Below are 26699 nucleotides of genomic sequence, written 5' to 3'. Positions count from 1 at the left end.
CTGGGCCCTGGGAGAAATATATCAGTGAACTCGATAACAAAGAGGCGGGGGATGGAGTGAGCAGATGAAAGAACATCTCCATGTTGGTGAGGGGTAAAGTGGGGTGTTTCAGTGTCACAAATGCCCCCCAAACGAGAGGGAAGTCCCAGAGCTCCACCTCAAGAGGCTGGGCTTCTGAGGCCCAGAGCTCCCCTCCCTCCCCCGGGACAGGCTATAAAAGTCCCTTCCCAGCTACTTCCACAGAAGAGCAGGAGGAGTTGAGAGGTGTGCTCGCTTACCCCCCTGTGGCTGGGGTCTCGCTGCAGAGATGAAGTTGCTCCTGGCCCTGGTTGGGCTCCTAGACACCCTAACCCTGGCCCGGCTCTCTGAGGGCACCACCCCAGGTAATAGCCCCTTGGACAGCCAGGGAGGAGGGCAATGGAAGGGGAAGCACTTGGGTCTGAGGGACCTGTGGCTGCCCTGGACCCTAAGCCTCCTTCCCTCTGAACAGCCTCCCCTAGGGTAGTGGAGACCTCAGTCCTCCAGAGCTGCATAACAGAGGCCAAGTTGCTAGTGGATACTGCCTACAATCAGACTGAGAGGAGGTGGGCCCGGGCCTGGGTCTGGGGACTGCATGGGCCTGGAAGGGTTGACGATGGGGGATGGATGGACTCCAGCCAAGGTCATCTCACCCATCACCTGCCCCTGGGCCCCTTGGGACAGTGCCATGTCGGTAGAGAGTCTCCCTTCTATCCATCCTTCTGTCTGCTTACACCGTGCTGACTGTCCACCGCCCAGGCTAGGGCTCTGCTGGGTGCGTCTGCTTCCTCTCTCCAGCCCTCCCTTCTCCTCTTCTGAGCAGCATCAAGCAGCGGCTTCACAGCGGCTTGGCCAGCCCCATGGACCTCCTGTCCTACTTCAAACAGCAAGCAGCGGCCACCAGGAGAGTCGTTCAGGCTGCCGATTATATGCATGTGGCCTTGGGACTGCTGGAAGAGAAGTTACAACTCCAGGGGCCCGGATCCTTCAATGTCACTGGTACTGCGGAGTGGAAGGAAGCCAGGAGGGGGTTGCAGGGTGCACGCCTCGGGGTGTTGGGAGGGGAGAGGGGAAGGGGATGGGAGGTACAGAACAGACCAGCTCTAGGAGAAGCTAGAACCCTGCCCACTGTCCCGCCCGCAGATGTGCTAACGAAATCCCAGATGTGGCTGCTGTCCCAGGCCAGTGGCTGTGCACCCCGGGACGAAGCCGAGAAGTGCAGTAACAAGTACCGAACCATCACTGGGAGATGCAACAACAAGTGGGTGCTGGGGCAGCACCTAACCCGGTGGGGCCCAGTTCCCTCCTCTCCTCCCCAACCCTGCTAACCCCAGCCCACCCACCACTGCAGGAGGAGACCACAGCTGGGGGCCTCCAACCAGCCCCTGGCGCGCTGGCTGCCAGCCGAGTATGAGGACGGGCTGTCGCTCCCCTTCGGCTGGACCCCCGACAAGAAGCGCAATGGCTGCCTCCTCCCCCTTGTGAGTCAGGGCTGAGGGGCTGGAGGACGTTCCATCTCTTCTAAACGTGGGGAGTAAAAGCACAGCCCGGAGTCGGACAGGGCTCGAACGAGGCTGTCCCACAGGCTGGCTGATGACTCTGGGCAAGGACTCCAGCTGAATCGGTTTCCTCAGCTGTAAAATGGCCGTAAAACCCACTTAATATTGCTGTTGTGACTATTAAATAAAGTCCTTGATATAAACATCCGTGTAGGATGTGATATATTAATGCTAGCCATTACAATATTGTTTTTTTCTGAAAGAATTCATGTCAAAGTACCTTGCTAAATATAAGAAGCAATACATCTTAATGTAGTTCTATCTATTGACCTAAACTATTTCACATTTAACAATTTATCAATCTTCTATTCATATGCCAAAATAACAATCTGTCATCTACCCGTCTATCAACATCTATTTATCAATTTTTCTTCCGTTGATCTTTCCATCTATCCAATTCTCTATTTATTATCCATCGCCTAGCAACCAATCCTTGCATCTGTCAATCAGTTCTACCATCTAATTATCCATTAGTCTATAAATTGATCTATCAGTTTCATCTATTTATCTCTCTGGAGAAGCTGGTGGGGTCTGAGCCAGCCAACCTGGCCCGTCCCCTTCCTGGAATTACTCCTGGAGTCCTCAGGAGCTGGGCTGGAGAGCATCCTTGTAGGAATGACAGCCACATAGGAAGTGGGACAAAGCAGGAGAGGGGAGGGGAGGGCAGGGGAGGAGGAGGGACTGTGTTAACTCCAGCAGGGGCAACCTGCCACCCCCTGAGTCCTGGGTTGGCTCTGACACCCTGCAGAGTCAGCGCCCCACGCTGATCTATCTCCCCACCAGGTCCGAGCCGTCTCCAACCAGATCGTGCGCTTCCCCAGCGAGAGGCTAACCACCGACCGGGGCCGGTCCCTCATGTTCATGCAGTGGGGCCAGTTCATTGACCACGACTTGGACTTCGTCCCTGAGTCCCCAGCCAGAGTGGCCTTCACTGTGGGCGTCGACTGTGAGAGGACCTGTGACCAGCTGCCCCCCTGCTTCCCCATCAAGGTACTCAACCCTGACTCCCAGGCTCCTGGTGTGGCCTCCACCTCTGGCAGAGAGCTGGGGCTGGGCATCTGGTACCTAGTGCACCTGCCTTAAGGAGCTGCCTGTGACTCTGGAGTATCAGACAGAGATGCACAGTCCGGCACAGACGCCTGGTTCTGTGTGTGTTTGGGGCGGGGGCGGGCGGCAACCTGCCACGAAGTCCCGGTGCTGGCCTCACAGAAGGGGAAGAAGTTGAGACTAGCCTTGACCCCTGGGTCCCTTTCCAACAGGGGAAGCCGTTAGGGTCTCTTAGCTCTTGCCCTTCTCTCCCTCCTGGGGTGGTCTGAGGGCCCTGCAGTTCTCACCATTTCCTGGGATCGGGCTGTGAGCACGGTGCTATCCTTCAGCTGAGAGGCAAGGATGGTGAGGGACACTAGGGAAGAAAAGACGGGCTCCAGGGAGCACAGCCTCTTCTGGGGACAGAGGGGACCCTCTGTGTGCGCGCGCGCACACACACACACACACACACACACACACATTCACTCGCCCCTACTGGGTAGGGCAATGTTCTCGCGACATGACATGTGAGGGCCCCTGGCTGGCTCCTTCCTCAAGCTCCTCTGGGGAACTGTCCCTCATCTTCCTATTATACCTTTAGCTCTTGACTTTTTTTTATTTATTTAATTTTTAACATCTTTATTGGCGTATAATTGCTTTACAATGGTGTGTTAGCTTCTGCTGTATAACAAAGTGAATCAGCTATACGTATACATATATCCCCATATCTCCTCCCTCTTGCGTCTCCCTCCCACCCTCCCTAGCCCACCCCTCTAGGCAGTCACAAAGCACTGAGCTGATCTCCCTGTGCTATGCAGCTGCTTCCTACTAGCTATCTATTTTACATTTGGTAGTGTATATATGTCCATGCCACTCTGTCACTTCATCCCAGCTTATCCTTCCCCCTCCCTGTGTCCTCAAGTTCATTCTCTACATCTGCTTCTTTATTCCTGCCCTGCTGTTAGGTTCCTCAGAGCCTTTTTTTTTTTTTTTTTTAGATTCCATATATATGTGTTAGCACACGGTATTTGTTTTTCTCTTTCTGACTTACTTCACTCTGTATGACAGACTCTAGGTCCATCCACCTCACTACAAATAACTCAATTTCGTTTCTTTTTATGGCTGAGTAATATTCCATTGTATATATGTGTCACATCTTCTTTATCCATTCATCTGTTGATGGACACTTAGGTTGCTTCCATGTCCAGGCTATTGTAAATAGAGCTGCAATGAACATTGTGGTACATGACTCCTTTTGAATTATGGTCTTCTCAGGGTATATGCCCCGTAGTGGGATTGTTGGGTTATATGGTAGTACTGTTTTTAGTTTTTAAGGAACCTCCATACCGTTCTCCATAGTGGCTGTATCAATTTACATTCCCACCAACAGTGCAAGAGGGCTCCCTTTTCTCCACACCCTCTCCAGCATTTATTGTTTGTAGATTTTTTTTGATGATGGCCATTTTTACTATTTCCTTACCCATATTAGGGAAGTTTTCAACTATAATCTCTTCAAATACTTTCTCAGTCCCTTTTTTTCCCTCTTCTTCTTCTGGGACCCCCATAATTCGAATGTTGGCGTGTTTAATGTTGTCCCAGAGGTCTCTGAGATTGTCCTCAGTTCTTTTCATTCTTTTTTCTTTATTCTGCTCTGTGGTAGTTATTTCCACTGTCTTATCTTCCAGGTCACTTATCCGTTCTTCTCCCTCAGTTATTCTGCTATTGATCCCTTCTAGAGAATTTTTAATTTCATTTATCGTGTTGTTCATCATTGTTTGGTTGCGCTTTAGTTCTTCTAGGTCCTTGTTAAACGTTTCTTGTATTTTCTCCACTCTATTTCCAAGATTTTGCATCATCTTTACTATCATTACTCTGGATTCTTTTTCAGGTAGACTGCCTATTTCCTCTTCATTTGTTAGGTCTGGTGGGTTTTACCTTGCTCCTTCATGTGCTGTGTGTTTTTCTGTCTTCTCATTTTGCTTAACTTACAGTGTTTGGGGCCTTCTTTTTGCAGGCTGTGGGTTCGTAGTTCCCGTTGTTTATGTCTGTCCCCAGTGGCTAAGGTTGGTTCAGTGGGTTGTGTAGGCTTCCTGGTGGAGGGGACTAGTGCCTGTGTTCTGGTAGATGAGGCTGGATCTTGTCTTTCTGGTGGGCAGGACCACATCCAGTGGTGTGTTTTGGAGTGTCTGTGACCTTATTAAGATTTTAGGCAGCCTCTCTGCTAATGGGTGGGGTTGTGTTCCTGTCTTGCTAGTTGTTTGGCATGGGGTGTCCAGCACTGTAGCTTGCCTGTCGTTGAGTGGAGCTGGGTCTTAGCGTTGAGATGAGATCTCTGGGAGAGGTTTCGCCATTTGATATTACATGGAGCTGGGAGGTCTCTGGTGGACCAGTGTCCTGAACTCGGCTCTCCCAGCTCAGAGACACAGGCCTGACACCCGGCCAGAGCACCAAGACCCTGTCAGCCACACGGCTCAGAGCTAAAGGGAGAAAAAAAGAAAGAGAGAAAAAGAAAGAAAGAAAGAGAGAGAAAGAAAATAAAGTTATTAAAATAAAAAATTTATTAAAAATTAAAAAGATTCTTAAGCAATAGAAAAAAAGAAAGAAATAAGAGAACAACAAACCAAAAAAACAAATCCACCAATGATAACAAGCACTTAAAACTATAGTAAAAACAACAACAGGGCTTCCCTGGTGCTGCAGTGGTTGAGAGTCCGCCTGCCGATGCAGGGGACGTGGGTTCGTGCCCCGGTCCGCGAAGATCCCACATGTCGTGGAGCGGCTGGGCCCGTGAGCCATGGCCACTGAGCCTGCGCATCCGGAGCCTGTGCTCCGCAATGGGAGAGGCCACAGCAGTGAGAGGCCCGCGTACCACAAAACAACAACAGCAACAACAAAAACAGAACCCTAGGACAAATGGTAAAAGCAAAGCTATACAGACAAACTCACACAAAGAAGCATGCACATACACACTCACAAATAGAGAAAAAGGAAAAAAATATATATAAAAAAATGGAAGAGAGCAACTAAATCAATAAACAAATCTACCAATGATAATAAACTCTAAATACTAAAGTAAGATAAACATAAAACCAGAAATAAATTAGATGCAAATAGCAAACCCCAAGTCTACAGTTGCTCCCAAAGCCCACCTCCTCAATTTGGGATAATTCGTTGTCTATTCAGGTATTCCACAGATGCAGGGTACATCAAGTTGATTGTGGAGATTTAATCCGCTGCTCCCGAGGCTGCTGGGAGAAATTTCCCTTTCTCTTCTTTGGTCGAACAGCTCCCGAGGTTCAGGTTTGGATTTGGCCCCACCTCTGCGTGTACGTCGCCTGAGGGCATCTGTTCCCGCTCAGACAGGACGGGGTTAAAGGAGCCGCTGATTCGGGGGCTCTGGCTCACTCAGGACAGGGGGAGGGAGGGGCACGAAGTGCGGGGCGAGCCTGCGGCGGCAGAGGCCAGTGTGACGTTGCACCAGCCTGAGGCGCGCTGCCCGTTCTCCCGGGGAAGTTGTCCCTGGATCCCGGGACCCTGGCAGTGGCGGGCTGCACAGGCTCCCAGGAGAGTAGGTGTGGATAGTGACCTGTGCTGCACACAGGCTGCTTGGTGGCGGCAGCAGCAGCCTTAGCGTCTCATACCCGTTTCTGAGGTCCTCGCTGATAGCCACGGCTCGCGCCCGTCTCTGGAGCTCCTTTAAGCAGCGCTCTTAATCCCCTCTCCTCGCGCACCAGGAAACCGAGGCAAGAAACAGTCTCTTGCCTCTTCGGCAGGTCCAGACTTTTTCCTGGACTCCCTCCCGGCTAGCCGTGGTGCACTAGCCCCCTGCAGGCTGTGTTCTCGCCGCCAACCCCAGTCCTCTCCCGGCGCTCCGACCGAAGCCGAGCCTCAGCTCCCAGCCCCGCCCGCCCCGGCGGGTGAACCGACAAGTCTCTCGGGCTGGTGAGTGCTGGTCGGCACTGATCCTCTGTGCGGGAATCTCTCCGCTTTGCCCCCCGCACCCCTGTTGCTGCGCTCTCCTCCGTGGCTCCGAAGCTTCCCCCCTCCGCCACCCGCAGTCTCCGCCCTCAAAGGGGCTTCCTAGTGTGTGGAAACCTTTCCTCCTTCACGGCTCCCTCCCACTGGTGCGGGCCCCATCCCTATTCTTTTGTCTGTTTTTTCTTTTTTCTTTTGCCCTACCCAGGTACGTGGGGAGTTTCTTGCCTTTTGGGAGGTCTGAGGTCTTCTGCTAGCGTTCAGTAGGTGTTCTATAGGAGTTGTTCCACGCGTAGATGTATTTCTGATGTATTTGTGGGAAGGTGATCTCCATGTCTTACTCCTCCACCATCTTGAAGGTCTCCCTAGCTCTTGACTTTTAAGCCAAGCATAGCAAATGCCACCTCAATTTAGAGTTACATTACTCGATGTGCAGGTCTGTTTTCACGGAATTGCCAGCTTCCTGCAACCTGTCCTGGGTTTCCTCGACCTTCACCGTCTCCGAGGCACCCGGCACAGAAAGGGGCTTAGGAAATGTCTGTTGAATTGAATGGAATGAAAGGAGCACAAGCCTCATGTCAGGAGAACTAGGTTCTAATCCCTCCTCTCCCGCTAACGAGTTGTCACTTCCCCTCTCTGAGCCTCAGTTTCCCCACCTATAAAATGAGGATCTAAGGCCTCGTCCATTTTTTATTTTTTATTTTTTTTTTTGCGGTACCCGGGCCTCTCACTGCTGTGGCCTCTCCCGTTGTGGAGAACAGGCTCCGGACGCGCAGGCTCAGCGGCCATGGCTCACGGGCCCAGCCGCTCCGCGGCATGTGGGATCCTCCCGGACCGGGGCACGAACCCGTGTCCCCTGCATCGGCAGGCGGACTCTCAACCACTGCGCCACCAGGGAAGCCCCAGGCCTCGTCCATTTCTAACCTTTCATGCCTCTATGACACAACGTGCTAAGGGTGCTCGGATGACCTGGTGAGCAGCGTGAGTCTGGATGAGTCAAGGAGGGCTTCCTGGAAAAAGGGAGTTTTGAGCAAGGTTTTGAAGCAGGTGGGGGATGACCAGGAGGAGTGAGCTTGCTCAGGAGGGGCCCCAGTGTCACTGGCTCCTCTTCCACCTCAGATCCCGCCCGATGACCCCCGCATCATGAACCAGCGTGACTGCATCCCCTTCTTCCGCTCGGCACCCTCGTGCCCCCAAAACAAGAACGAAGTCCGCAACCAGATCAACGCGCTCACCTCCTTCCTGGACGCCAGCATGGTGTACGGCAGCGAGGACCCCTTGGCCATGAGGCTGCGCAACCTGACCAACCAGCTGGGGCTGCTGGCCGTCAACACCCTCTTCCATGACAACGGCCGGGCCCTGCTGCCCTTTGACAACCTGCACGAAGACCCGTGCCTGCTCACCAACCGCACCGCGAACATCCCCTGCTTCCTGGCAGGTCAGACTGGGGGGACGGAAGGACGAAACAGCCAGTCCCTGGGCTCCGGGTTGGGAAAGCCTCGTGGGACTCGATGGGGGTGCATGGCTTCAGACCTCAATATTAGGCACACAGATCTGTGCATAGTCATCCCAGAATCAGTAAGTTGGAAGGAGTCCCTTTGTGAACCCGGTGTGTGGCCGGAGATCGCCACTTGACTCTCCTCGGTGATAAGGGGCTCACCCCCTCTGCTGTTCATCTGGTGCGATGCTGACTGCAGACAGCCCCCCCCCCCCATTTTGATCCAATGCCCATCTGTTGCTCTTCATCATGCTTCTAGAACCTCGGAGAAAAAGCTCTATCTTTCACAGTAATAGCCTCTTTAATAACCTGAAAGTAGCTTTCACTTTCGCCTACCTTTTTTTTCTCCTCTGGGCTAAATTCCCTTAGAATCTTCAGTTTCCCCCCTGCTCTTGCTAGACACTGTCACCTGGTCCCTTCTTCTGGAGGCATAATCTGAACTCTCCTGGGGGTCTTTGCCCCTGCCCCCCTTGCTGGTTATCATAATGATGGTCATCGCTTCTGGTTACTTACTATATTTAAATGTGCCGTCTCTAATCCTTACAGCAGCCCTGAAAGGAGAGCACTATGAGCACCCTCGTTTTGCAGATGAGACACTCATCAGGGAAGATAACTAACGTGCTCCAGAGCAGAGTGTCAGATGGCAGAGTCCACAGTGAGGACTCAAGTCAGTGTAGTGGCCAGGTCTGGGCTCTTTCCACTCTGCTCCACCACCTCCTTTGCAGGGAGTCAGCTCCAGCCCCTTTGCTAAGGATCGTATGTTTCTTTGCTCCTGGCAAGAGCGGCATGCGCCTTCACCAGAGGTTTACTTAAGAGTAGATTGAATAAGACCACATTACAAGGGCTTAGTTCAAAGCCAGCAAATGACTGTGTGTAAGGCCAACCTTCAGGAACGTACTTTCCTTCCCGGCCTCTAGGAGAAGGTCTGGCTACGGGAACAGGCTCTGCCCAACCTTCCTTCTTTCTCCTTCCATGGGGCTCCCTGGGGAGAGCAGCATGACACCAAGCCCAAGCTGGGGAGAGGTCCAGCCCCCGGGAGAGAACGTGCAGAAGGATACAACCCACAGGACAGGTTCCTAGAGTCACCCAGGACCCTCCACCAGCTGTGGATCTGGTAATCCTGCAGAGCAGAATCATTAGGCAAAAGGGTTCCTGCCCAAGACCAGCAGCTGCCCTGTGCCACCTCGCGCAAACTCATTCCCGTAACTTAGGGACCCGAGACTCCACTGTCCTCCCACTCCTGGCCCATTGTGTTTGTCAGTGGAGCCTCACAGCACAGCTGAGGAGATGGAGGTCCAGTGAGGGCCAGGAATTTGGCCCAGGTCACAAAATCCCACCACCTCTTTCTAGTCCCCAGAGCTCTGTCTGCCTTAGCAGAAAGACATTGCTCTGGGAAGGACTATGGTGACTCTGAACTTGGGGTTTTCAAGGTGACAGCCGGTCAACTGAAACCCCGAAACTGGCAGCCATGCACACCCTCTTTATGCGAGAGCACAACCGGCTGGCAACTGAGCTGAGAAACCTGAATCCTCGGTGGACCAGTGACAAGCTGTACCAGGAGGCTCGGAAGATCGTGGGGGCCATGGTCCAGGTAGGGGGCCCTGGGTCTCAGCATCCCTTAGAAGGCAATCTGGCGTGAGAAGCCATCCTGGGGGATGTGCCTCAAGTCAGCTAGGTCTGGGTGATTGAGAGTGTTCCTGAGATCTGACCTGTATCCCCAATACTGCCGCAAGCTCTCTCTGTGGCCCCGTTCTTGTCACCCAGCCTCTCTGGGCCTCAGTGTCTCCATCAGACAATGGGAGATTAACATCGCCACATTTGACATACTGCCAATAAAGAATCAATATGTCTGAGCAGCGCTTCGAAAAGCAAAAGGTCTGTCCAAAGGCAGGGGAGTGGGGTGGGTGGCCACTAAGGTAACGTTCCTCCTCCATCTTTTCTTCCAGATCATCACCTACCGGGACTTTCTGCCCTTGGTTCTGGGCAAGGCCAGGGCCAGGAAAACCCTGGGGTCCTACCAGGGGTACGACCGCAATGTAGACCCCCGCGTGGCCAACGTCTTCACGCTGGCCTTCCGCTTCGGCCACACCATGATCCAGCCCTTCATGTTCCGCCTGGACAGCCAGTACCAGGCCTCAGCACCCGACTCGCGGGTCCCACTCAGCTCCACCTTCTTCGCCAGCTGGCGAATCGTGCACGAAGGTGACCAGGTTTTCCAGAGGCAGACAGGGCGAGGGGGTGGGGCCCAGCTTAGTGTCGGAGGCCAGGCTACTGCTAAGCATCTCCCCAAGTGAGTGAAAACAAGGCAGGCGCCACCAAGACCCTCAGTCACGGGCCTCCCGTCCCCTCCGGGATTAGAGGATTTCTAAAAGGGGAGGAGGAGACTGGTGGTTGTGGTCCTGAAAGGAGCTTGCCTTCTCGGAGAAGTGGGGGTGATTGCTTTTCTTGCCGGCTCCAGCTCCCTTCACGTCCACCCAGGCCACCGTTTCTGGATACAAACATTATAGAATGTAAGTGACTGGCTTGTCCAGCTCTGAGCTAGCTTGGCATCATGTGATGACCCTCGGGGCTTCCAAAAGGCTGGTCTAATCTGTGTTGCTCATATTCCCCGCCACCAGGTGGCATCGACCCCATCCTCCGAGGCCTCATGGCCACCCCTGCCAAGCTGAACTGTCAAAATTCCATGTTAGTGGATGAGCTCCGAGACCGGCTGTTTCGGCAAGTGAGAAGGATCGGGCTGGACCTGGCAGCTCTCAACATGCAACGCAGCCGGGACCATGGCCTCCCAGGTGAGGGGGCTGCCCGCCCCTTCCCAGGCTTCCCCAGAGCAGGATTGCTGGTGATGGTTGGTTGGGGGGAGGGTTCAGAGAAGACCCTTGGCGCCTCCTTTCTGACTGGGACTGTCTACAGGATGCGCTGAGGCTGATGCCACAAAGCATCCCTGAGGCCTCCTTGTTGCTGTTCTGCCACATCTTCTCCATCCTCCATAGGGTCTCTAGCTTTAGGGTCACAACAGGACCAGGACTTGGACGCAGGAGCTGAACAAAGGAGATCAGGACTTTCCACGTAGAGAAAAACAGTGGCTTTAAAAAGCAGGGAAGGGGTTCCCTGGTGGCGCAGTGGTTGAGAGTCCGCCTGCCGATGCAGGGGACACGGGTTCGTGCCCCGGTCCGGGAAGATCCCACGTGCTGCGGGGCGGCTGGGCCCATGAGCCACGGCCGCTGAGCCTGTGCGTCGGAGCCTGTGCTCCGCAACGGGAGAGGCCACAGGAGTGAGAGGCCCGCGTACCGCAAAAAAAAAAAATGCAGGGAAGAGCTGCTCCATGCCCCACCACCCTGGCAAGATCCAGGGAGGCAGTTCCAGGGATATAGAAACTGGCTCTTGGCTCTAATTGGGCAAAGAGCCTGAGAGGCAGGGAACAGGTGGAGTAAAAGTAACGGCCTTGGTTGTTTGGTGAGGCCACAGAAAGACTTCATCTCAGGAAATAAGAAAAATTAGGCACTTTGCTAGGATCTTTAATGGATATTAACTCTTTTAGTCCTCCCAATGACCTTGAAAAGCAGCTGTGACAGACATTTTTATAAATGAGAAAATAAACTCAGAGACATCTAGTAATTGGCCCAAGCCCACATAACTAGGAAGTAGTAAAATTCGAATCAGTTTCAAAATTTCTCCTTCCATCCCCCTGTTCAATCCACGATGTTAGGGGAAGGCTTTGGCCACAGCCTCACTCATCTCTCCCTCTCCCCATCTCCTACTTCCCTGTCTAAACACAACCCGAAGCCCCATCTGCCTCTGCTAATTTTTGGCCGTGAATAATAAGGGGTGGGCAGTTTCTACTGCACCTAACACAGCCCCTGGCTAGCACACAGCAGGCGCTCAAGAACCTGAGTTTCTTTCCTTCCCTACGCTTGGGTGCTCCTGACAGCTAGTGTTGTGGGCGCCCCCTGCTGGAGGTCTGATATTGCTAGCTGCCCAAGCTGCCACACGGTGAGTTTCTGTACCCTCTAAACTGTCCCACAAATAGTGTACTGATCGCAGCTCTTGCAGTCTCCTCCAATCCCTTCCCAAATTTGGAATTGGAAGGCCTGGTCTGAACTCCACTTAATGGTGGGGTGACCTTGGAAAAGTCACAGTTGCTCAAGCTCAGCGAATATCCACTGATAACACTGGGATTACAAAGTACCTCACAAAAATGTGAGGATCCTGAGAGATAGCCGCACAGCAGTGCTCGGTAATGGTGAAACCTTATGTGGTTTTCCTTTGTTCAGCTTGGGGGCTGGGGTTTAGGAGTTGTAGTTCAATGGACAACGTTGGGCTGGTGTTTCTTTGAGTCATGGCAAAGCTATCTTCCTCCTATCTTAATGGTCCCCATCATATCATGTGACTTGTCATGGTGTGGGATCCTGATGGCTGAGAAATCAGTATGGTCTTTGTTAGTTTCTGAGTAGGTGAAAAAAAAATTTTAATTTTAGTTCAAATTTTTAATTTTAAATTATATTGAGATATAATTAACATATCACGAAATTTACCAATGTAAAGCATATAATTCAATGATTTTAGTATATTTAGAGTTGTGCATCATATCTAATATCAGAACATTTTCATTACTCACAAAAGAAACCTAGTAATAATAGTCACTCCCCACCCCCACTCCAGCCCCTGACCATTACCAATCTTCTATCTCTACATATTTGCCTATTCTAGACCTTTCATATAAATGGAATCATATAGCATGTGGTCCTCTTCTGAGTAGATAAATTTTATCCATGTTCTTCATTTCTTGGTTCATTCACTCATTTATTCATTCGGGCATTCTACAAATCTGAGAGTCTTTCCTGTTCTAGATAATGTCTTACTTGTGCCTGATTAATGCCACGATAGTATCATTGCGATTGTGAGTGTTGGGTTACGACAGCTTCTTACATTAGGACACACTCCTCAGCGTGTGCGCAAAGCATGGTTGTCTGCTCGCACTGCAAATTAAGAGGGCAGTGGTTTGGTCTTTGGAAGGTTCAAGGCCTCTTCTGCCAGCAGGGATTTTCTTCTGCCCAATATTGCCTGACCACAGAGCTCCCCCAGGAGAAATCGCGGCGAGCAGAAGCTAATGGGAATCCGCAGGGGTAAGACCGAACTGCTCCTGTCCTCTCCCTACAGGGTACAATGCTTGGAGGCGCTTCTGCCGGCTCTCCCAGCCCCGGAATCTGGCACAGCTCAGCCAGGTTCTGAAAAACCAGGGTTTGGCAAGGAAGTTCCTGGATCTCTATGGAACACCTGACAACATTGACATCTGGATTGGGGCCATCGCAGAGCCTCTTTTGCCAGGGGCCCGAGTGGGGCCTCTCCTGGCTTGTCTTTTTGAGAACCAGTTCAGAAGAGCCCGAAGTGGAGACAGGTAAGTGCCCCTACCCTAAAGGGACCAGCCCCAGAGGCAGGGCAGAAAAGCACTAGAATTTCAAGACTCAGCAATGAGAGAAAGTACTCTTTTTAGCTTCATCTCTTCCAAGTACACAGGATCTGAGACCAGGAGCTCCTCCCTGGAGAGCTTGGTAAGAGGCAGAGAGAGCACTTGCCTGAGTTGGAGGCACCTTTAACTCAGGAGAGAGACTTCTCAGCCTCACTGTTCCAGGCTTAAGGATCCCAGAAAACATGGGCACAAAAGCTAAATATGGTTTCCCTCCAATAAGCTTGTGGTTTAAGACTTGACTTCTTATTTGGATTTGGCATTTACCTGGGTTCAAATCCAGTCCTGGCTACTTAAATTACTGTGCAATTAATACTGGGCAATTTACTAGACTGCTGAACTTGTTTCTTCCTTTATAAAATGGGGATCATACCTATTTTGCAGGGATTTTGGAGAACTGAATGAAATAATGTATGTGAAGTACCTCACACACAGCAGGTGCTCATTCCTGTTCATCCCTGCCAAACTTCACCCACATCTCTCCGCTGTCTTGGTAGGTTCTGGTGGCAGAAACGGGGTGTTTTCACCAAGAGACAGCGCAGGGCCCTGAGCCACATTTCCTTGTCTCGAATTGTGTGTGACAACACTGGTATCACCACCGTTCCGAGGGACATCTTCAGGGCCAACACCGACCCCCGGGGCTTTGTGCCCTGCACCCGCATCCCCAGCCTGAACCTGTCAGCCTGGAGATGCAGATGAGGCTTCTGCAGGTAAGGGGGACCTCCTCCAACAGCCCTGGGCTGGGTCAGGCCCTCACATCCTTCCCTGGACAGGACAGCTGAGTCCTCTCAGGCCCCTAAGCAGAAACAACAGAACTTGTCTCTAGCAACAGATCACGCTTGCACAGTGGCTTCCCAGTGTGCTAGCCTCTGGGTTGATAGTTAACCCCAGGGCCCAGGACTTTGCGGGGCAATTAGGAAGTATCCAAGTAGCCTCAGCTTGGTCATCAACACCCTAAGAACAGCTCAATCTCTGGACATCCAGCAAGCTCCTCACTTGGCCACTTGTGCTGCTTCCACAGGAGTCCATCCCAAGCCTCCCACCTTGGAGACAAGGAAACCTGGGGGAGACCACAAGGCTACCTCCTCCCCTGGAGCAACCGCTTCCTGCTGATGCTTTTGCTGGCTATAGCTCAGAGCTGGTTCTCTGGCTGGGAGTGACGGCCAGGGTTCCCAGCAGCAATGAACCCTCCTGCCATGCAAGCCTCTTATGTAATAGGTCACATGTCAGCTCCAGGTGCAAGGGCTCGTGAGCCAAGCAAGGGGGTCCTGAGGCCCAGGCAAGAGGAGTCATCTTCATCTCCAGCCACTTTCATCTATTTCCCACCCTGTCCCTGACCCCTGCCTATGACTGGGAGGCCACAGAGTCCCCGCCTCCAGCCACCCCACGGTCTTTCTCTGGAGCCTGCAGGCTGCACAGCACCCTCTGCTTCTACCAATAGAGCACCCCTGAGGGCAGAAGCTGGTTTCTGCATTGGGCTCGGGGGGGGGGCAGGGGCTGGATCTCAGTCCCATGCTTTGCTCCAGATGTTTAAGAGGAGTGCTGCTAAGACACAGCTGGCATTAACCTTAAAGCCTCCCCTGGGGGCTGAGTTTAGAGCATCAAAAGAAACACTGTGGAGTAGGAAAAGGCAGGGAAGTGCAGCAGCGTTAGGGGCCCCGACGTTAAGGAGAATAGCTTGGCCGTGAAAGCGACCCAAGCAGAAAACCAGCCGACAGAACGTCAGTCAGTATAAAAAGTTTTTATGTATAAAAAGCACAATAAAAGATGACAGCTAGCTAGCAGAAATGACTGGGCATTGCCTTCAGCCTTCATTTACTACAGAAACAAGCCCCCAGCAGGAAGGGGAGGCTACCCTGGGAAGAGGAGGCTGGGTTCCCAGGCCAGGAGTGTAAGATCTCTCTCGCCTTCTTTCTCGGGCCTCCATGTGTAAAGCAGGTGTGGGGCAGGTGGTACTGCTGCCCTCTGCCACTGAGACCATGAGACAGGCCGGAAAGGAGGCTCTGTCGAGGACAGAACTAACTTTGGGCTTCCCCCCAAAACTGGTCTCAAACCAAAAAACCTGTCTTGTTGCGATGGTCACTTGCAGTGGCTGACATATGAAGACAGGGACCATATGGGGGCCACAGGGTCTTTGGCTTTGTTGCCACCCAGCAGCTGAAGACCAGGCAGGGGTCCAGCCCAGGATTCTCAGCTCTTCTGGTTCTCAGCAGGTCAGCGGAGTCTCTAATCAGAAAGACGAAGAGGGCCCAGGCCTTTCATATCACCCGTCTTGTCCTCGTGCACGGCGGGGCAGGACTGCAGTGAGCTAGGAGACCGTGGTTCCCGAGGGGCTCACGAGGTCCTGGGGAAGGCTTTCTCGGGCCTCCTGCATGCGGCGCCGGGCTCGACGGAAGGCTTCTGTGAGGGAAGCAGACACAGGAGTCAGCTGCCACGGTGTGGGGGAAATGGGGCCCACGGGGATGCTGGAGGGGGGTGTAGCTGGAATTGGGTGGGGGGAAGCCTACCTAGCACGTTGTGAATGGAACTTTGCTGGCTGAATCCCTCCAGACGGTCCAACACGCTCCTCATCCTCTTCCGGAGAGAACTTGACTCCATGAAGGCCCTGCAGGGGAGCCCGCCACGTGGCCATGGCTGCTCTTGCAGCCCTCAGGGTCAGAAGCCCCAAGGCGGAGGGCGATGGCCACTCACCTGGACTGCTGCAGACAGTGCAGGCGGAAGGTGACACTGCCTGTGGTCTCTGTGCGGAGTCCAAAGCGGCTCAGACGCTCCCCCTGCGGCATCCGGTTAACGTCAGGTTTCTGTTGGTTCCTAGACCCCAGGCACCACAGTGGCCTCACTCCCATTCTTATTCCCCTTCTTGGGGAGAACAATTCTGTTGAGGAAACTTCATCCCAACACCCAGATTCCACCACCTCCCAAGTGTAAATCAAGGAACATTCCGACCTCGTTCGAGAGTCAGCAGTCTTATAAGCTGCCTGCCAATCCTCTGATTCCTGAGGACTCAGGGATGGGCTGGAAGGAGGGGCCAGTTATTCCGACAGGGACCAGGGGAAACCTCTAAGTGTACTATTTTCCAGAGCTCTCCTAGGACAGCAGTGATCTTTGTACCTGGTGCAAGATGTGGCCGAGACAGGAGGGAAGGGACTAAGCAATAATGAAGCAATGAACAATTAAGAGTCCTTAACCCAGATTCCACCTTACTCCAGAAGAGATAGGGACATACGTTCCCAGCATGAAGTCTCCCCAAAGTCACCTTGAAGGTTCCTGGTATCCGCACGTAGGAGAGGTCCTCCAGCTCCAGAGAGCCGCCAATGAAAAACCTCCTGAGCTCGGCCACCGGGCCCAGCTCCAGGGGCCTCCACGTAGGGACTGTCAGGGTGTGCGAGCCTGTGCAGGAAGAGGAGAGCGGGGCCGGAAATGGCACGTGCTCCCTTGCTGCCTTCCCGGCAATGACACGGGCCTCGCCACCCCCAAAACACCTGGTCTGGGAGTGGCCTGGCCTCTGGTGAAGGCCGTCAGAGTGGCTTAGGGTGCCCACCTGAAAATCAATCAGATGGAAATTGAGATCTCAGCGCTGCCAGTTGTTACCCGGGCACCAGGACACGTTTCTCAACCTCTCTGAACCCCATTCTCCTCACCTAATAACAACACCTATGCCTCACAGAGTGGTGGGGAGAATTAAATGAGAAGCACTTAGCACACTGCCTGGCGCACAACAGAAGACAGCGGCTATTATTTCAAAAGGAGCTGATCCACTCAATACACGTCCGCCGAGAGCCCATCTTGCCACGCGGCTGCTCCCTCGAGGCCACGAGTCAGGTCAGAGGAGCCGGAGGCAGAGCCCAGAGCTGCTCAGCTTCCCAGTTAGCTGTCCTTTCACCCAGTTGTCTCTAACAGAGGGGGACAATTTCCTCAAAAGGAGAAGGAAATCTTGCAAGCTAAGTGCTTCTAATTCCCAGTCATCCCTACTCCTCACAGGAAGTGGTCGAATCTTCTGAAGTGTTAGCCTTGTTTCTAGGAGCTAGGGCACATGGGCCACGTGAAGGGCAGGGATGAGCGGTCACCTGGGGTGGCAGGCAGCACCACAGCCCCGTAGCCTTCCACGCGATACCTCTGCCAGAAGTCCAGCGAGAGGACCTCGCAGTAGAGCACAGGCCATGCCGGGAGAGCACCTGCAGCAAGGGGGAGAAGCGGCCAGGTCGTGGGAGGCCTTCACCAGGAGAGGGCCTGTCTGAGGGGCCCAAGGCCGAGCACCTGCCAGGCCACTCACCGGCAGATTCATCCTCGTGGAGGAAGGAGGCCTCAAACGTGAACGGGTAGGAGAAGTAAGCCACGTTATCCTAAAAAAGAGGAATGGTATTTTATACTCAGTGTCATGGGGTGGACGAGGGCTCACTTGGAATTTGTTTTCCCTGTAGCCAATGACAAGCTCACCATTCCAAGGGAAAAAGAAAAACTATCACCCCAGGTAGGAAATAAAAGGCTGAGAGGTGAAGGGACACCCAAACCCGAGCTGCTACCACTCTCAAAAAGGCAGAGAGAACCCTTGGACCAGGCATCCCTGCAGAGCCCACAGCGAAGGGCCGGACCCAGCCCTGGAATCTTCCCCAGGCCGTGAGCGTGATAATCTTCAGATGCCTTCCCCCTTCTAGGTGCCCCCTCTCGCTGCCCTACCGTTCCCAGGGACTTGGTGGCACAGGTCTGTGTTATTCCTGAGAGCTGCTGGAATGCTGGGCTTGACCAGCCTGAAAACCAAAGACCACATATAGTAAGTCAATGGGGAGGAAGGCAAGCAGTTGAGAAAAAGACAAAGTTCCTTTCTCCATTCACTCACTCGTTCATGCAATCAATCATTCATTTCACATTCACTGTGTGTCTGCCATGTGCTATGACCGATCACTGGGGACATCTTGGTGACCAGATAAAAAAGCTTCCTGTCTCTCATGGGGCTACCATTCCCGTTGGGGGCGGGAGGGGGGAACAGACAACAAACCAACCAACAAAAAGACTATCAAGTAGTAATAAATGCTAAAGTAAAAATGAAACAGGGTGAAGGGACTGAGTGGCTTGAGGCTCGTTTAGACGGCGTGGTGAGGGAACACCACTCAGAGGTGACACTTAGGCTGAAACCTAAACTAAAGCAGAACCAGTCGTGCAAAGATTGGACACAAAAGCTTTCAGACAAGAAATGGCCCTGCAAAGGCCCTCAGGTGGGAATGAACTTGGCCTGCTCAAGAACAGAAATTACAACTGCAATGCTGTAAGGGAGGGATAGGCAGGGCCCAGCTCGTTCAGAGAATGGAGTCTGGATTTGGCTCTAAGTGGGAAGGGAAGCTGTTGGGGCTTTAAGTTCAAAAGAGACACAACTGGTTTACATTTTAAAGGCTCAGTTAGGCTGTGGTGCACGTGGCAAACGAAACGTAAGAGGGAGCAAGACAGGAAGTGAGAGGATAAATTAGAAACCTAATGCTTCGGCCTAAGCAAGAGATGATGGTGGCTTGGCCCAGGGTCCTCGAGAGAACGGAGGATTCAAGACATCTTCTGGAGACAGAACTGCCAAGAACTGCTGATAGAATGAATGGCGGTAGGGAGCTAGAGAAAGTGAGGAGTCAAGGATGTCTCTTAGGTTTCTGGTATCAGAAACTAAGTAGATGACATTGCCATTCTGCTAAGATGGGCAAGACCATGAGGGCAGGTGTGAGGCAAGAGGGGGAATCAAGAAGCTTTTGGTCATGTTAAACAGGAACGACAAAGAGGTAAGTGGACATGACTCTGGAGTTCAGGGGAGAGGCTAAGGCTAGAGAGGGACATCCGGGAGTCTGAGACATACAAACAGTACTGAAGCCACAGGATGTATGAGGCCACCTAGAAAGACCGTGGAGAGAGAGTAGCAGAAGGCCAGGCCCAGCCTTGGATACTCTAATAGTTTTAGGTCAACAGAAGATGAGGGAACAGCCAAGAAGGCCGCTGAGCCCCCAGTGAGAGAGACGAGAGGAGCACAGAGCCAGAAGCCAAGAGGAGAGTCTCAGTGAGGAAAGTGAACTGTGGTGAACGCTTCTGAGAGGCCAAGTAGGGTGAAGGCAGAGATGTCACCACAGGGTTTCACATCTTGGAAGAGATCTATGACCTTGAAAAGAACAGTAACAATTTCAGTGGAGGAGTGGGGAAGGAAGTCTGACCGAGTGCCTCTGGAAAACTGTCAGAATGGGTAAAAAGAGAGACTTATGAATATTACTTACTAGTAGTTGGCAATTCCACGAAGAAGTGGACGTAAAGATTGTCAAACTCATAGCCTTGGGCTGAAACTAAGAAAACAGGAAACTGTTTCAGGTTATCCTCCTATCACCCTTAACACCCGCCCCAGTCCTAAAGGGCCTACCCACGTGTGGAAGCGAGTCCCTCAAGGGCCAGGAACTCCCTGTGCTTCCAGGAAAGACACGTGCCTGAGTCTCCCGAGTGCTGCGGACAACCCAAGGGCTCTACTGGGGCGGGGAGGATTACTCCACAGCTAAATCTGACACCTGCCAAGCATCAAGGGGCTTCTGTCTGGTGAGACACTCACCTACTTCTCCATTTACAAAGAGCCGGAGGGCACCTGGTACCGTCTGAGGTAGAGAGAAGTGGGGCAGATCAGGAGGTCTGAGGGAAGCGACACCTCTCCTCCAGCCTGCCCGTAAATCCCCAGAGGACCTGACGCTGGACGCCAGATCCAGGTGTGTGACTAATCCCGCTTCCTCCCCACCTGCCACTTCTCCATAAATCTGTTTCCTTCATTTCTAAAAGTGTGTAATGTAACGGAAAAAGCACCTAATTTACATGGTGGGGAAGGCAACAAAGTGGGGTATTTACAAGAACGGCCAAGAGAAGCAAACACAGCTGCCTGCCGCCGTAGGGCGAGAGGCTAGAGACCCCGGCTCCCTCTAGAGGGAGGTCAAGAGACCAGGAAGTTTCCTTGTTAAATTATTTGTGTATCTATCTTATCTCACTTTTTAACACCGAAAATCTGTTGCTAATACAACACAAAAATAGTGAAAGTTAATTTTTTAGAGAGAGAGAGGGAGACCACCAGGTAACTCTCTCCTTGTTTCCAGATCTAGAAATGGAACTCCTGGAATAAGAGAAGACAAAGAATAGGACCACAGGATTACGGACTTAAACTCTTTTGTTTTGTTTTAAGAGCCAAACTATTTGACAAACAGAAATGACACCCCTCCCTCTCTATGGGGCATTAGGAAAAATATCTACATGAAGAGCAAGGAAGACACTTTTCATCTTTATATTTATTTATAAAATTAATTACAAAGTAATACATGAATGCACTCCCACTGATAAAAATTCAAAACCACCTAAGTTTAGAGAATAAAAAGTAAACATTCCTGACATGTCCCTCTCACCACCCAATAGCCATCTACCATTTCCCAATCCCACCCCCTCCCCAGAGAAAGCCACCCATAGGGTGTGTGCCCTTTGAGACCTTTTCCTATGCATTAACAGTTCTATATCAATATGCAATGCTTCTAAAACATAACAAGGACTATACTCTAAATGTTGTTTTTTACTTTTTTCCACTGAGGAGTATGTCTTTGGGACCCTGAAGAGAGAACTGTCACTGAGCCGCAGTCAGAACGCTCTGGCTACAGAAACCCAGCTGGCGGAGCTGCAGGAAACCCAGCTACTCACCGTCTCGAAGTCAGTGCCCACGAGGCTGTTGAGATACTCCTTGTGCCGGCCATAGAGCTGAGGAAACAAACCACACTGAAATTCAAGGTGCGACCCCGGCCAGACCAGGGTCCAGATCTGCACGGGAGGGAGAAAAGCAGCAGGAGTGGGACGTGCCACAGAAAGCTGGGCCTAAGCATCCCAGACACTGACATCTGAGAGTGAAGCACAGAGGCTCTGGAGTCCACCGGTCTGGGGCCAACCGGGCTCTCGCACTTACGTGACCTCGGGCAGACTGCTTAGCTTCTTGATCTCCATTTCCTCATTTATAAAGTGGTAATAATAAAAATATTCACCTAAAGGCTTGTGGTACAGTCTAAATGAAATAAAGTATGTGAAGGGCCTAGCACAGAGCATGGCAAATGCTCAAATAAATGGTCATTATTGTGATGATCTTATAATAGGATCGAAACCTTACATCTGACATGTCAGCAGCGCTTCCCAAGTCAGGCAAGGCCTCTAAGAGCAAGGCCTTGCAGCTGCTGACCCAACCTCGGCCGCGGCCTCGGCTCCCAGCTCTCTGGTTCCCAGACTGAACCAGCACTTACGTCCCTGAGCGCACGCTGCTCCCGCTCTTCCTCCTCAGGCTGTGCAAGGGAGGACACGCTGTCAATCGTATACTTCCACAGCTCCTGCTTCTCCCCGTCTGTCTCGATTCTGTAAGGTCAAAGCCACAAAGGGACTAACTCAGCAAACAGGAGGTGGGGCCCTCCAGACCCCGCCCAGGGAGGAGCCAATTTACAGTTCTGTTATTCTAAGACGTAAGATGAGGAACAGTCAGGCCAGAGGAGAAGACCTGGCTAGTTCATCTCTCCCAGTTTTGATTAGTCCCTACACGCAGCAGCACAGAGAATTATTTTCACTTGACGACACTGATGAAGGTATCACTTTCAAATCCGGGTACGTGCATATTTTCTGAGAAAAGGTTGCCCAGTGTCCTAAGGGTCTATGACCTGGAACAGAATATGAACCACTGGCTGGGAATTTAAAAGTTAGAACACATGAAGGGCTTTCAGAGAATCTCCTCAACTTGGGGCAAGAAGTGAAGCCCAGGAAAGCAATGCCAGTCTCCGCCATCCCCTTCTTCCTCTTCTCACCTGTACGGTCCTCTGGAGCCAGTGAAGTCAGGTTTTACTGTGATCACACCGTTACTGTCCACCTTCAGAGTACAGAGGACATGTTCATACTTCTTATAGCCAAGCCTAGAAACCAGGGAATTAACACCAGGGTTCAAGACTGCCGCCCCACCTCCAGGGAAAGAGGAAGAGGTGTTCAGGACATATCAGGGGAGAGGACAGAGGCTGGAGTGAGAATTGTCATGGTAAAATACTCTCTTCCAAAGAAAAAGTAGAAGGAAAACATCCCTCCCTCCCATATACCTGGGATGACTATAACAGGAGAGTGATGGTTAGTGACAGGAGAAGAGAATGAAGGTCTGAGCCGGGCAGTAAGAAGCTTCACTCACTTTCCATAGGGACCCAGGTCTGCCATGATGTACATTGTCTGAAGAGGGGTGTTGATGACATGGCTGTTCCGGATGAACTCTTCTGAGGGTTCCCAGGTGACGATTCGTGACTTAAGGATGCCACCCTCCCTGGGAGACACCACAGGAAGGGTCACTTCCCTGGCACCCCCCGAACAGCCTGAAGGAGGAGCTCAGGGGAGCACACGAAGGTGGAGGTCCGCTGCAGGATGGGACGCTCGAGTTGGTGGGCATACGGGGAACACAGGCATGGACGGACCACAGAGGCCGCCACGGCCCTGTACACACTTGCACTCACATCCCTCGCCTGTCCTGCCGTCGCCGCCTGACATTTGCCATTCGCTCGACCAAGAATGACGGCATTTCGCTGGCTGCAGTGGTCATCTTCTGACAGTGCTGGGAAAACAGAGCAGCCCAGTGTAAGCTTGCTCAGGGCCGTGTGGGACCAAGGACCTGGAGGGAAGTCTTCCTTCTGAAACTTCACACAGAACCTGAACCTCAGCGCACGGCCACCTCACAATCACACTGACGGCGGGCACAGTGGCACAAACAGCCCAAGGAAGAGCCCAACCAAGCCTTGGTTTGCCCGAAGGTTACAGCAGCACATTATCCTTGAGAAATGAGTTTATTTACGCTCATCTTAAAATGAGCCTGCAATCTCTAAACACATACCAACAAAAGGTTTGGCGAGTCTGCCTGGTAGACGTTGACATCACTAGGTAGCTGGAAGATGTGAAGTGTAACACAAGTATCCTGTGGAAAACCCTCCCATGGGTAACTGAACACTATCTGTAATTTTCTTTTGCTTACCAAAACAGACAACCCAAATTTTATATGCTACCAACCCACAGCTTTCCTGATATAAGCATCAACCTTTCAAAAACATTCACTTAACACCTGGCTCCTTGCAGAGATCTACAAGGTCATAGACAAAAATCAGATAATATAGGCACTCCCCTCCCTCAAGGAGTTTAAAATCTCACTAAGACAGAATATGCAGAAGAAAATGTAAAACAAGTCCCTGAGGGTATAGCTGTCATAGGCAAATTGAGGATATAAGCCATTCCCCACGCAGTACTGAATCCTTCTTCAAACCCATATATTCAGTTTCGGCTGAATCCGTGATGAATTTTATCTAGATGGCTCTAGACTCCATCCACCTGTCTGATCTCATGATGCACGGAGGAAGCCAAACCCAGTGGTTGCTTCTCCCAGTCTGTAGGCTGCAAGCCTGTGATTAGAGACACTGCCGGCTCCCCCAGGCCCTCCAGCAGATGGAGCCGGGAGCAGCAGCCTCACCACCCGCAGACTGTGCCCACCTACTCCAGCTTGGCTGCCAGAAGGTCTGTATCCCCTTAACAGGCTTCCGAGTTAACATACAGAGAGGCCATACAGAGAGGCCGGAAAGCTAGGGCAGACAAAGGTGAAGGGAGCTACGGTGCTTGGGGAAGAATGCTACCTCCTCCAAATTGGAGTATCTATCAGAGTCAGTGTAGGTAAAGATTCGTCGGTTCTTCCTGCCATCCAGATCCTCCAGCTTCAGAATCTCTTGGCGGTACTGATGATCCAAAGGGCTCTGACAGGCTGCTTCATTTTGGTACAGATCTACTTCGAACTGAGCTCACAAAGAAACAAAGTTCTACTGAGAATATGTCAAATTTTGCTCCTGTAACAGTTTGGTCAAATTAGTTCTATAGAGCTGATGCAACTTGACATGTTCTCATAGCCAACTGTCGTTTATCTAAACTAATGGAGGACAGGAGAGCCAACGAATGTTAGAGCTAAAAGGAACCACAGTGATAGTCTAATTCAATTCTGCTATTACAGAATTGACATACCAAAACAGTAACTCTGCTGTTTTGGTATGTGGCCCAGAGATGAAAAGTGTCTTACCCAGGATTATAAAACTGGGTAGTGGCAGGCACTATATTCCATTGACCCCATAAGCACAACAGTGGGAAGTATAAACTGTTACAAGCTTTCTGGAAATCAGTTTAGCCATATGTATCAAGAATCCTTCCCTGTGACTAGTCAGGTGGAGGTGGACCAGGGGGAGGCAGACTGAGCAGACAAGGGACACTGGCTCACCTGGCTGAAGAGCTTCTCTTGCCACCCAATCACGACCTCCTCCTCTTCATCTACCTCCGGGCGGTGTCCACCTCCAAAGACAACAGAGTGAGTCAAATGTTTGAGCCAAACTAGCACCACTTCTCACTCTGTGGTTGGTTATAACCAAAGTCCCTGCTCTTATATTTGCCACAAAATCAGTTGGAGTTCACTGATCTATGAAGCACCCACTCTAGACTTACTCTATAGAGGCTGTGGATATGTGTAGAAGCCAAGATTAGGACCCAAGAAGTCTTAATCACTACTCTGATTTGAATAAAAGGAAGTCATGCCTTCCAGGAATTATTTGATCTAATTCAGTGTCAAGAGCTGACATTTATTAGATACAGGCTAAATAGCTCTTCCTCAATCCCAACTGCCTACATTTGCTAGACAGGAACTGTGGCATTTTTATCTTCACTATTCCTGAAGCCATATATCTAGAATCACTAACACTATAACCTTAAGAGACCAAGTATCAGGAGAGAAAAGGAAAGACATACAACTGATTTTTTTTTTTAAGAACCAAATCTAATACACACACTCCTAGCTGAGTGTGCCTTTTCCAAAGACACATGCTTCACAACCTGCCAGCTCACACTCTTGCCCAGGAATATTTTTGAACAGAAACAACAAAAGCAGAGAGACCAGTGACCTAACGCAAACACACTGTCCTCTCTTCCTCACTTTTCTGGCTTCCCAGATAAGGAAAACTGCTAGAACACAGACGGTGTTAATATGTACATTTTCCAAGCAGACCCCAATTTTTAAGCTGTTTTAAAAAGTGTTTAGTTGTATGTTTCAAGCTTGGAGTGATATTTTCTCTTAGGAAAAAAATGCCACAAATTTGTATTTCGGTTGACAGGCAAATTTATAACGTATCTAATGTATGGTATTTGCTATTTCCCTACATTTGACCACAATTCGGATCAGCATCTTGACGGCAGGAATCAAGCCTTATTCAATTTTACACAGCATAATGTAGTAGTTAAAATTGCCTGGGATCAAATCCTGGCTTCCACATTTACCAGCCCTGTGACCTTGGACAATAAACCCATCCTCTCTATACCTTTTCTCAGACTATAGACCTGGGTCTACTCTGTCTTAAGAGGTAACCTCCACCCTAGGCCCTTCCCCAGATCCCCACGCGGCCACATCACCACCATTCACCCACTGGTGGATGGGTGAGGCCTGAAAGTGGCCAAGTCTATGAGGTCCTTCCCAGGCTGGGCAGCAGGCTGGCAATGGAGGTAGCTGCTTGATGTGATTCTTTGCAGGTGGACTCTGCCAGGAAAAGAGAAGCCCAAAATACTCGTTACAAAACACTCAACCAGGAGATGAACGCAGAGCAAAGATGGAGAAACAAAACTCAGAAGAGTTACCAAGAATGTGGCGGGGTGTAGGCGACAGAGGGGATGTGAGTGGGGCACGGGGACCTAAGGAGAAGACGATGGGAGAGTGTACTGGAGACAGAGGGCCTCGAGAAACTTGGGAGCGGCAGGGTCCTGAAAGGGTGGGTCTGGAAGTTGTGAGTGAAGAGGGTGCCGGGTAGTGAGGGAGACGCGGGGAGACGAGGTGACAGCGGTCAGGACTGCAAACCCAAGTGAGGGTCCCAGCAAACAAGAAGTGAAGTTCAGGCTCTAATTATCTGACAGCATAAAAGCACGGGGCTCTGGGGTGATGCGACTACCGGAGGCGGAGGTTGCGCACGGGGTCCCAAGAGCGATACACGGCCTCTCCGGTGTCAGTGCTCCAGACGGTCTCCGCCATGACAGCTGCGCTGCGCGCGACTGCGCCGGAAAGCGCGCCGCCCCAGTTCCCCTGGCAACGGAAACGCTGGGTTAGGGA

At 51.6% G+C, this 26699-nt stretch overlaps 2 protein-coding genes across 7 annotated transcripts; one reads left to right on the top strand and one right to left on the bottom strand.

Annotated features, from left to right (window-relative positions):
• The first annotated feature begins 307 nt into the window (after nucleotides 1-307).
• Nucleotides 308-14239, top strand: EPX (eosinophil peroxidase). Its single transcript, XM_030881678.2, has 12 exons — nucleotides 308-383; nucleotides 491-584; nucleotides 842-1017; nucleotides 1162-1279; nucleotides 1370-1499; nucleotides 2361-2567; nucleotides 7698-8016; nucleotides 9507-9667; nucleotides 10023-10278; nucleotides 10695-10865; nucleotides 13234-13471; nucleotides 14038-14239. The coding sequence occupies exons 1-12, from the start codon at nucleotides 308-310 to the stop codon at nucleotides 14237-14239; spliced, it is 2148 nt and encodes a 715-aa protein (XP_030737538.2).
• Nucleotides 14240-15265: 1026 nt separating this feature from the next.
• Nucleotides 15266-26652, bottom strand: MKS1 (MKS transition zone complex subunit 1). Of its 6 annotated transcripts, XM_030881681.2 has the most exons (18): nucleotides 26542-26652; nucleotides 26026-26135; nucleotides 24834-24904; nucleotides 24205-24360; nucleotides 23044-23141; nucleotides 22728-22856; nucleotides 22360-22464; nucleotides 21811-21919; nucleotides 21224-21280; nucleotides 20106-20148; nucleotides 19783-19848; nucleotides 18218-18288; nucleotides 17814-17883; nucleotides 17608-17715; nucleotides 16797-16930; nucleotides 16232-16314; nucleotides 16048-16145; nucleotides 15266-15940 (listed from the first exon to the last, which is right to left on the bottom strand). In XM_030881681.2, the coding sequence occupies exons 1-18, from the start codon at nucleotides 26619-26621 to the stop codon at nucleotides 15849-15851; spliced, it is 1680 nt and encodes a 559-aa protein (XP_030737541.2). In that variant the 5' UTR covers nucleotides 26622-26652; the 3' UTR covers nucleotides 15266-15848. The 6 variants fall into 6 exon arrangements, 5 of the variants coding, with proteins under 5 accessions (XP_030737541.2, XP_060146534.1, XP_030737545.1 ...); XM_060290551.1 differs by lacking the exon at nucleotides 16232-16314; XM_030881685.2 differs by lacking the exon at nucleotides 26542-26652 and having other exon boundaries at nucleotides 26022-26135.
• Between the last annotated feature and the right edge of the window lie 47 nt (nucleotides 26653-26699).

This window comes from Globicephala melas, chromosome 20, assembly GCF_963455315.2.
Source record: "Globicephala melas chromosome 20, mGloMel1.2, whole genome shotgun sequence".
Lineage (NCBI taxonomy): Eukaryota > Metazoa > Chordata > Mammalia > Artiodactyla > Delphinidae > Globicephala > Globicephala melas.
Note: the sequence above shows the minus strand (reverse complement) of the source record. Positions and strands in the feature narration are given on the sequence as shown.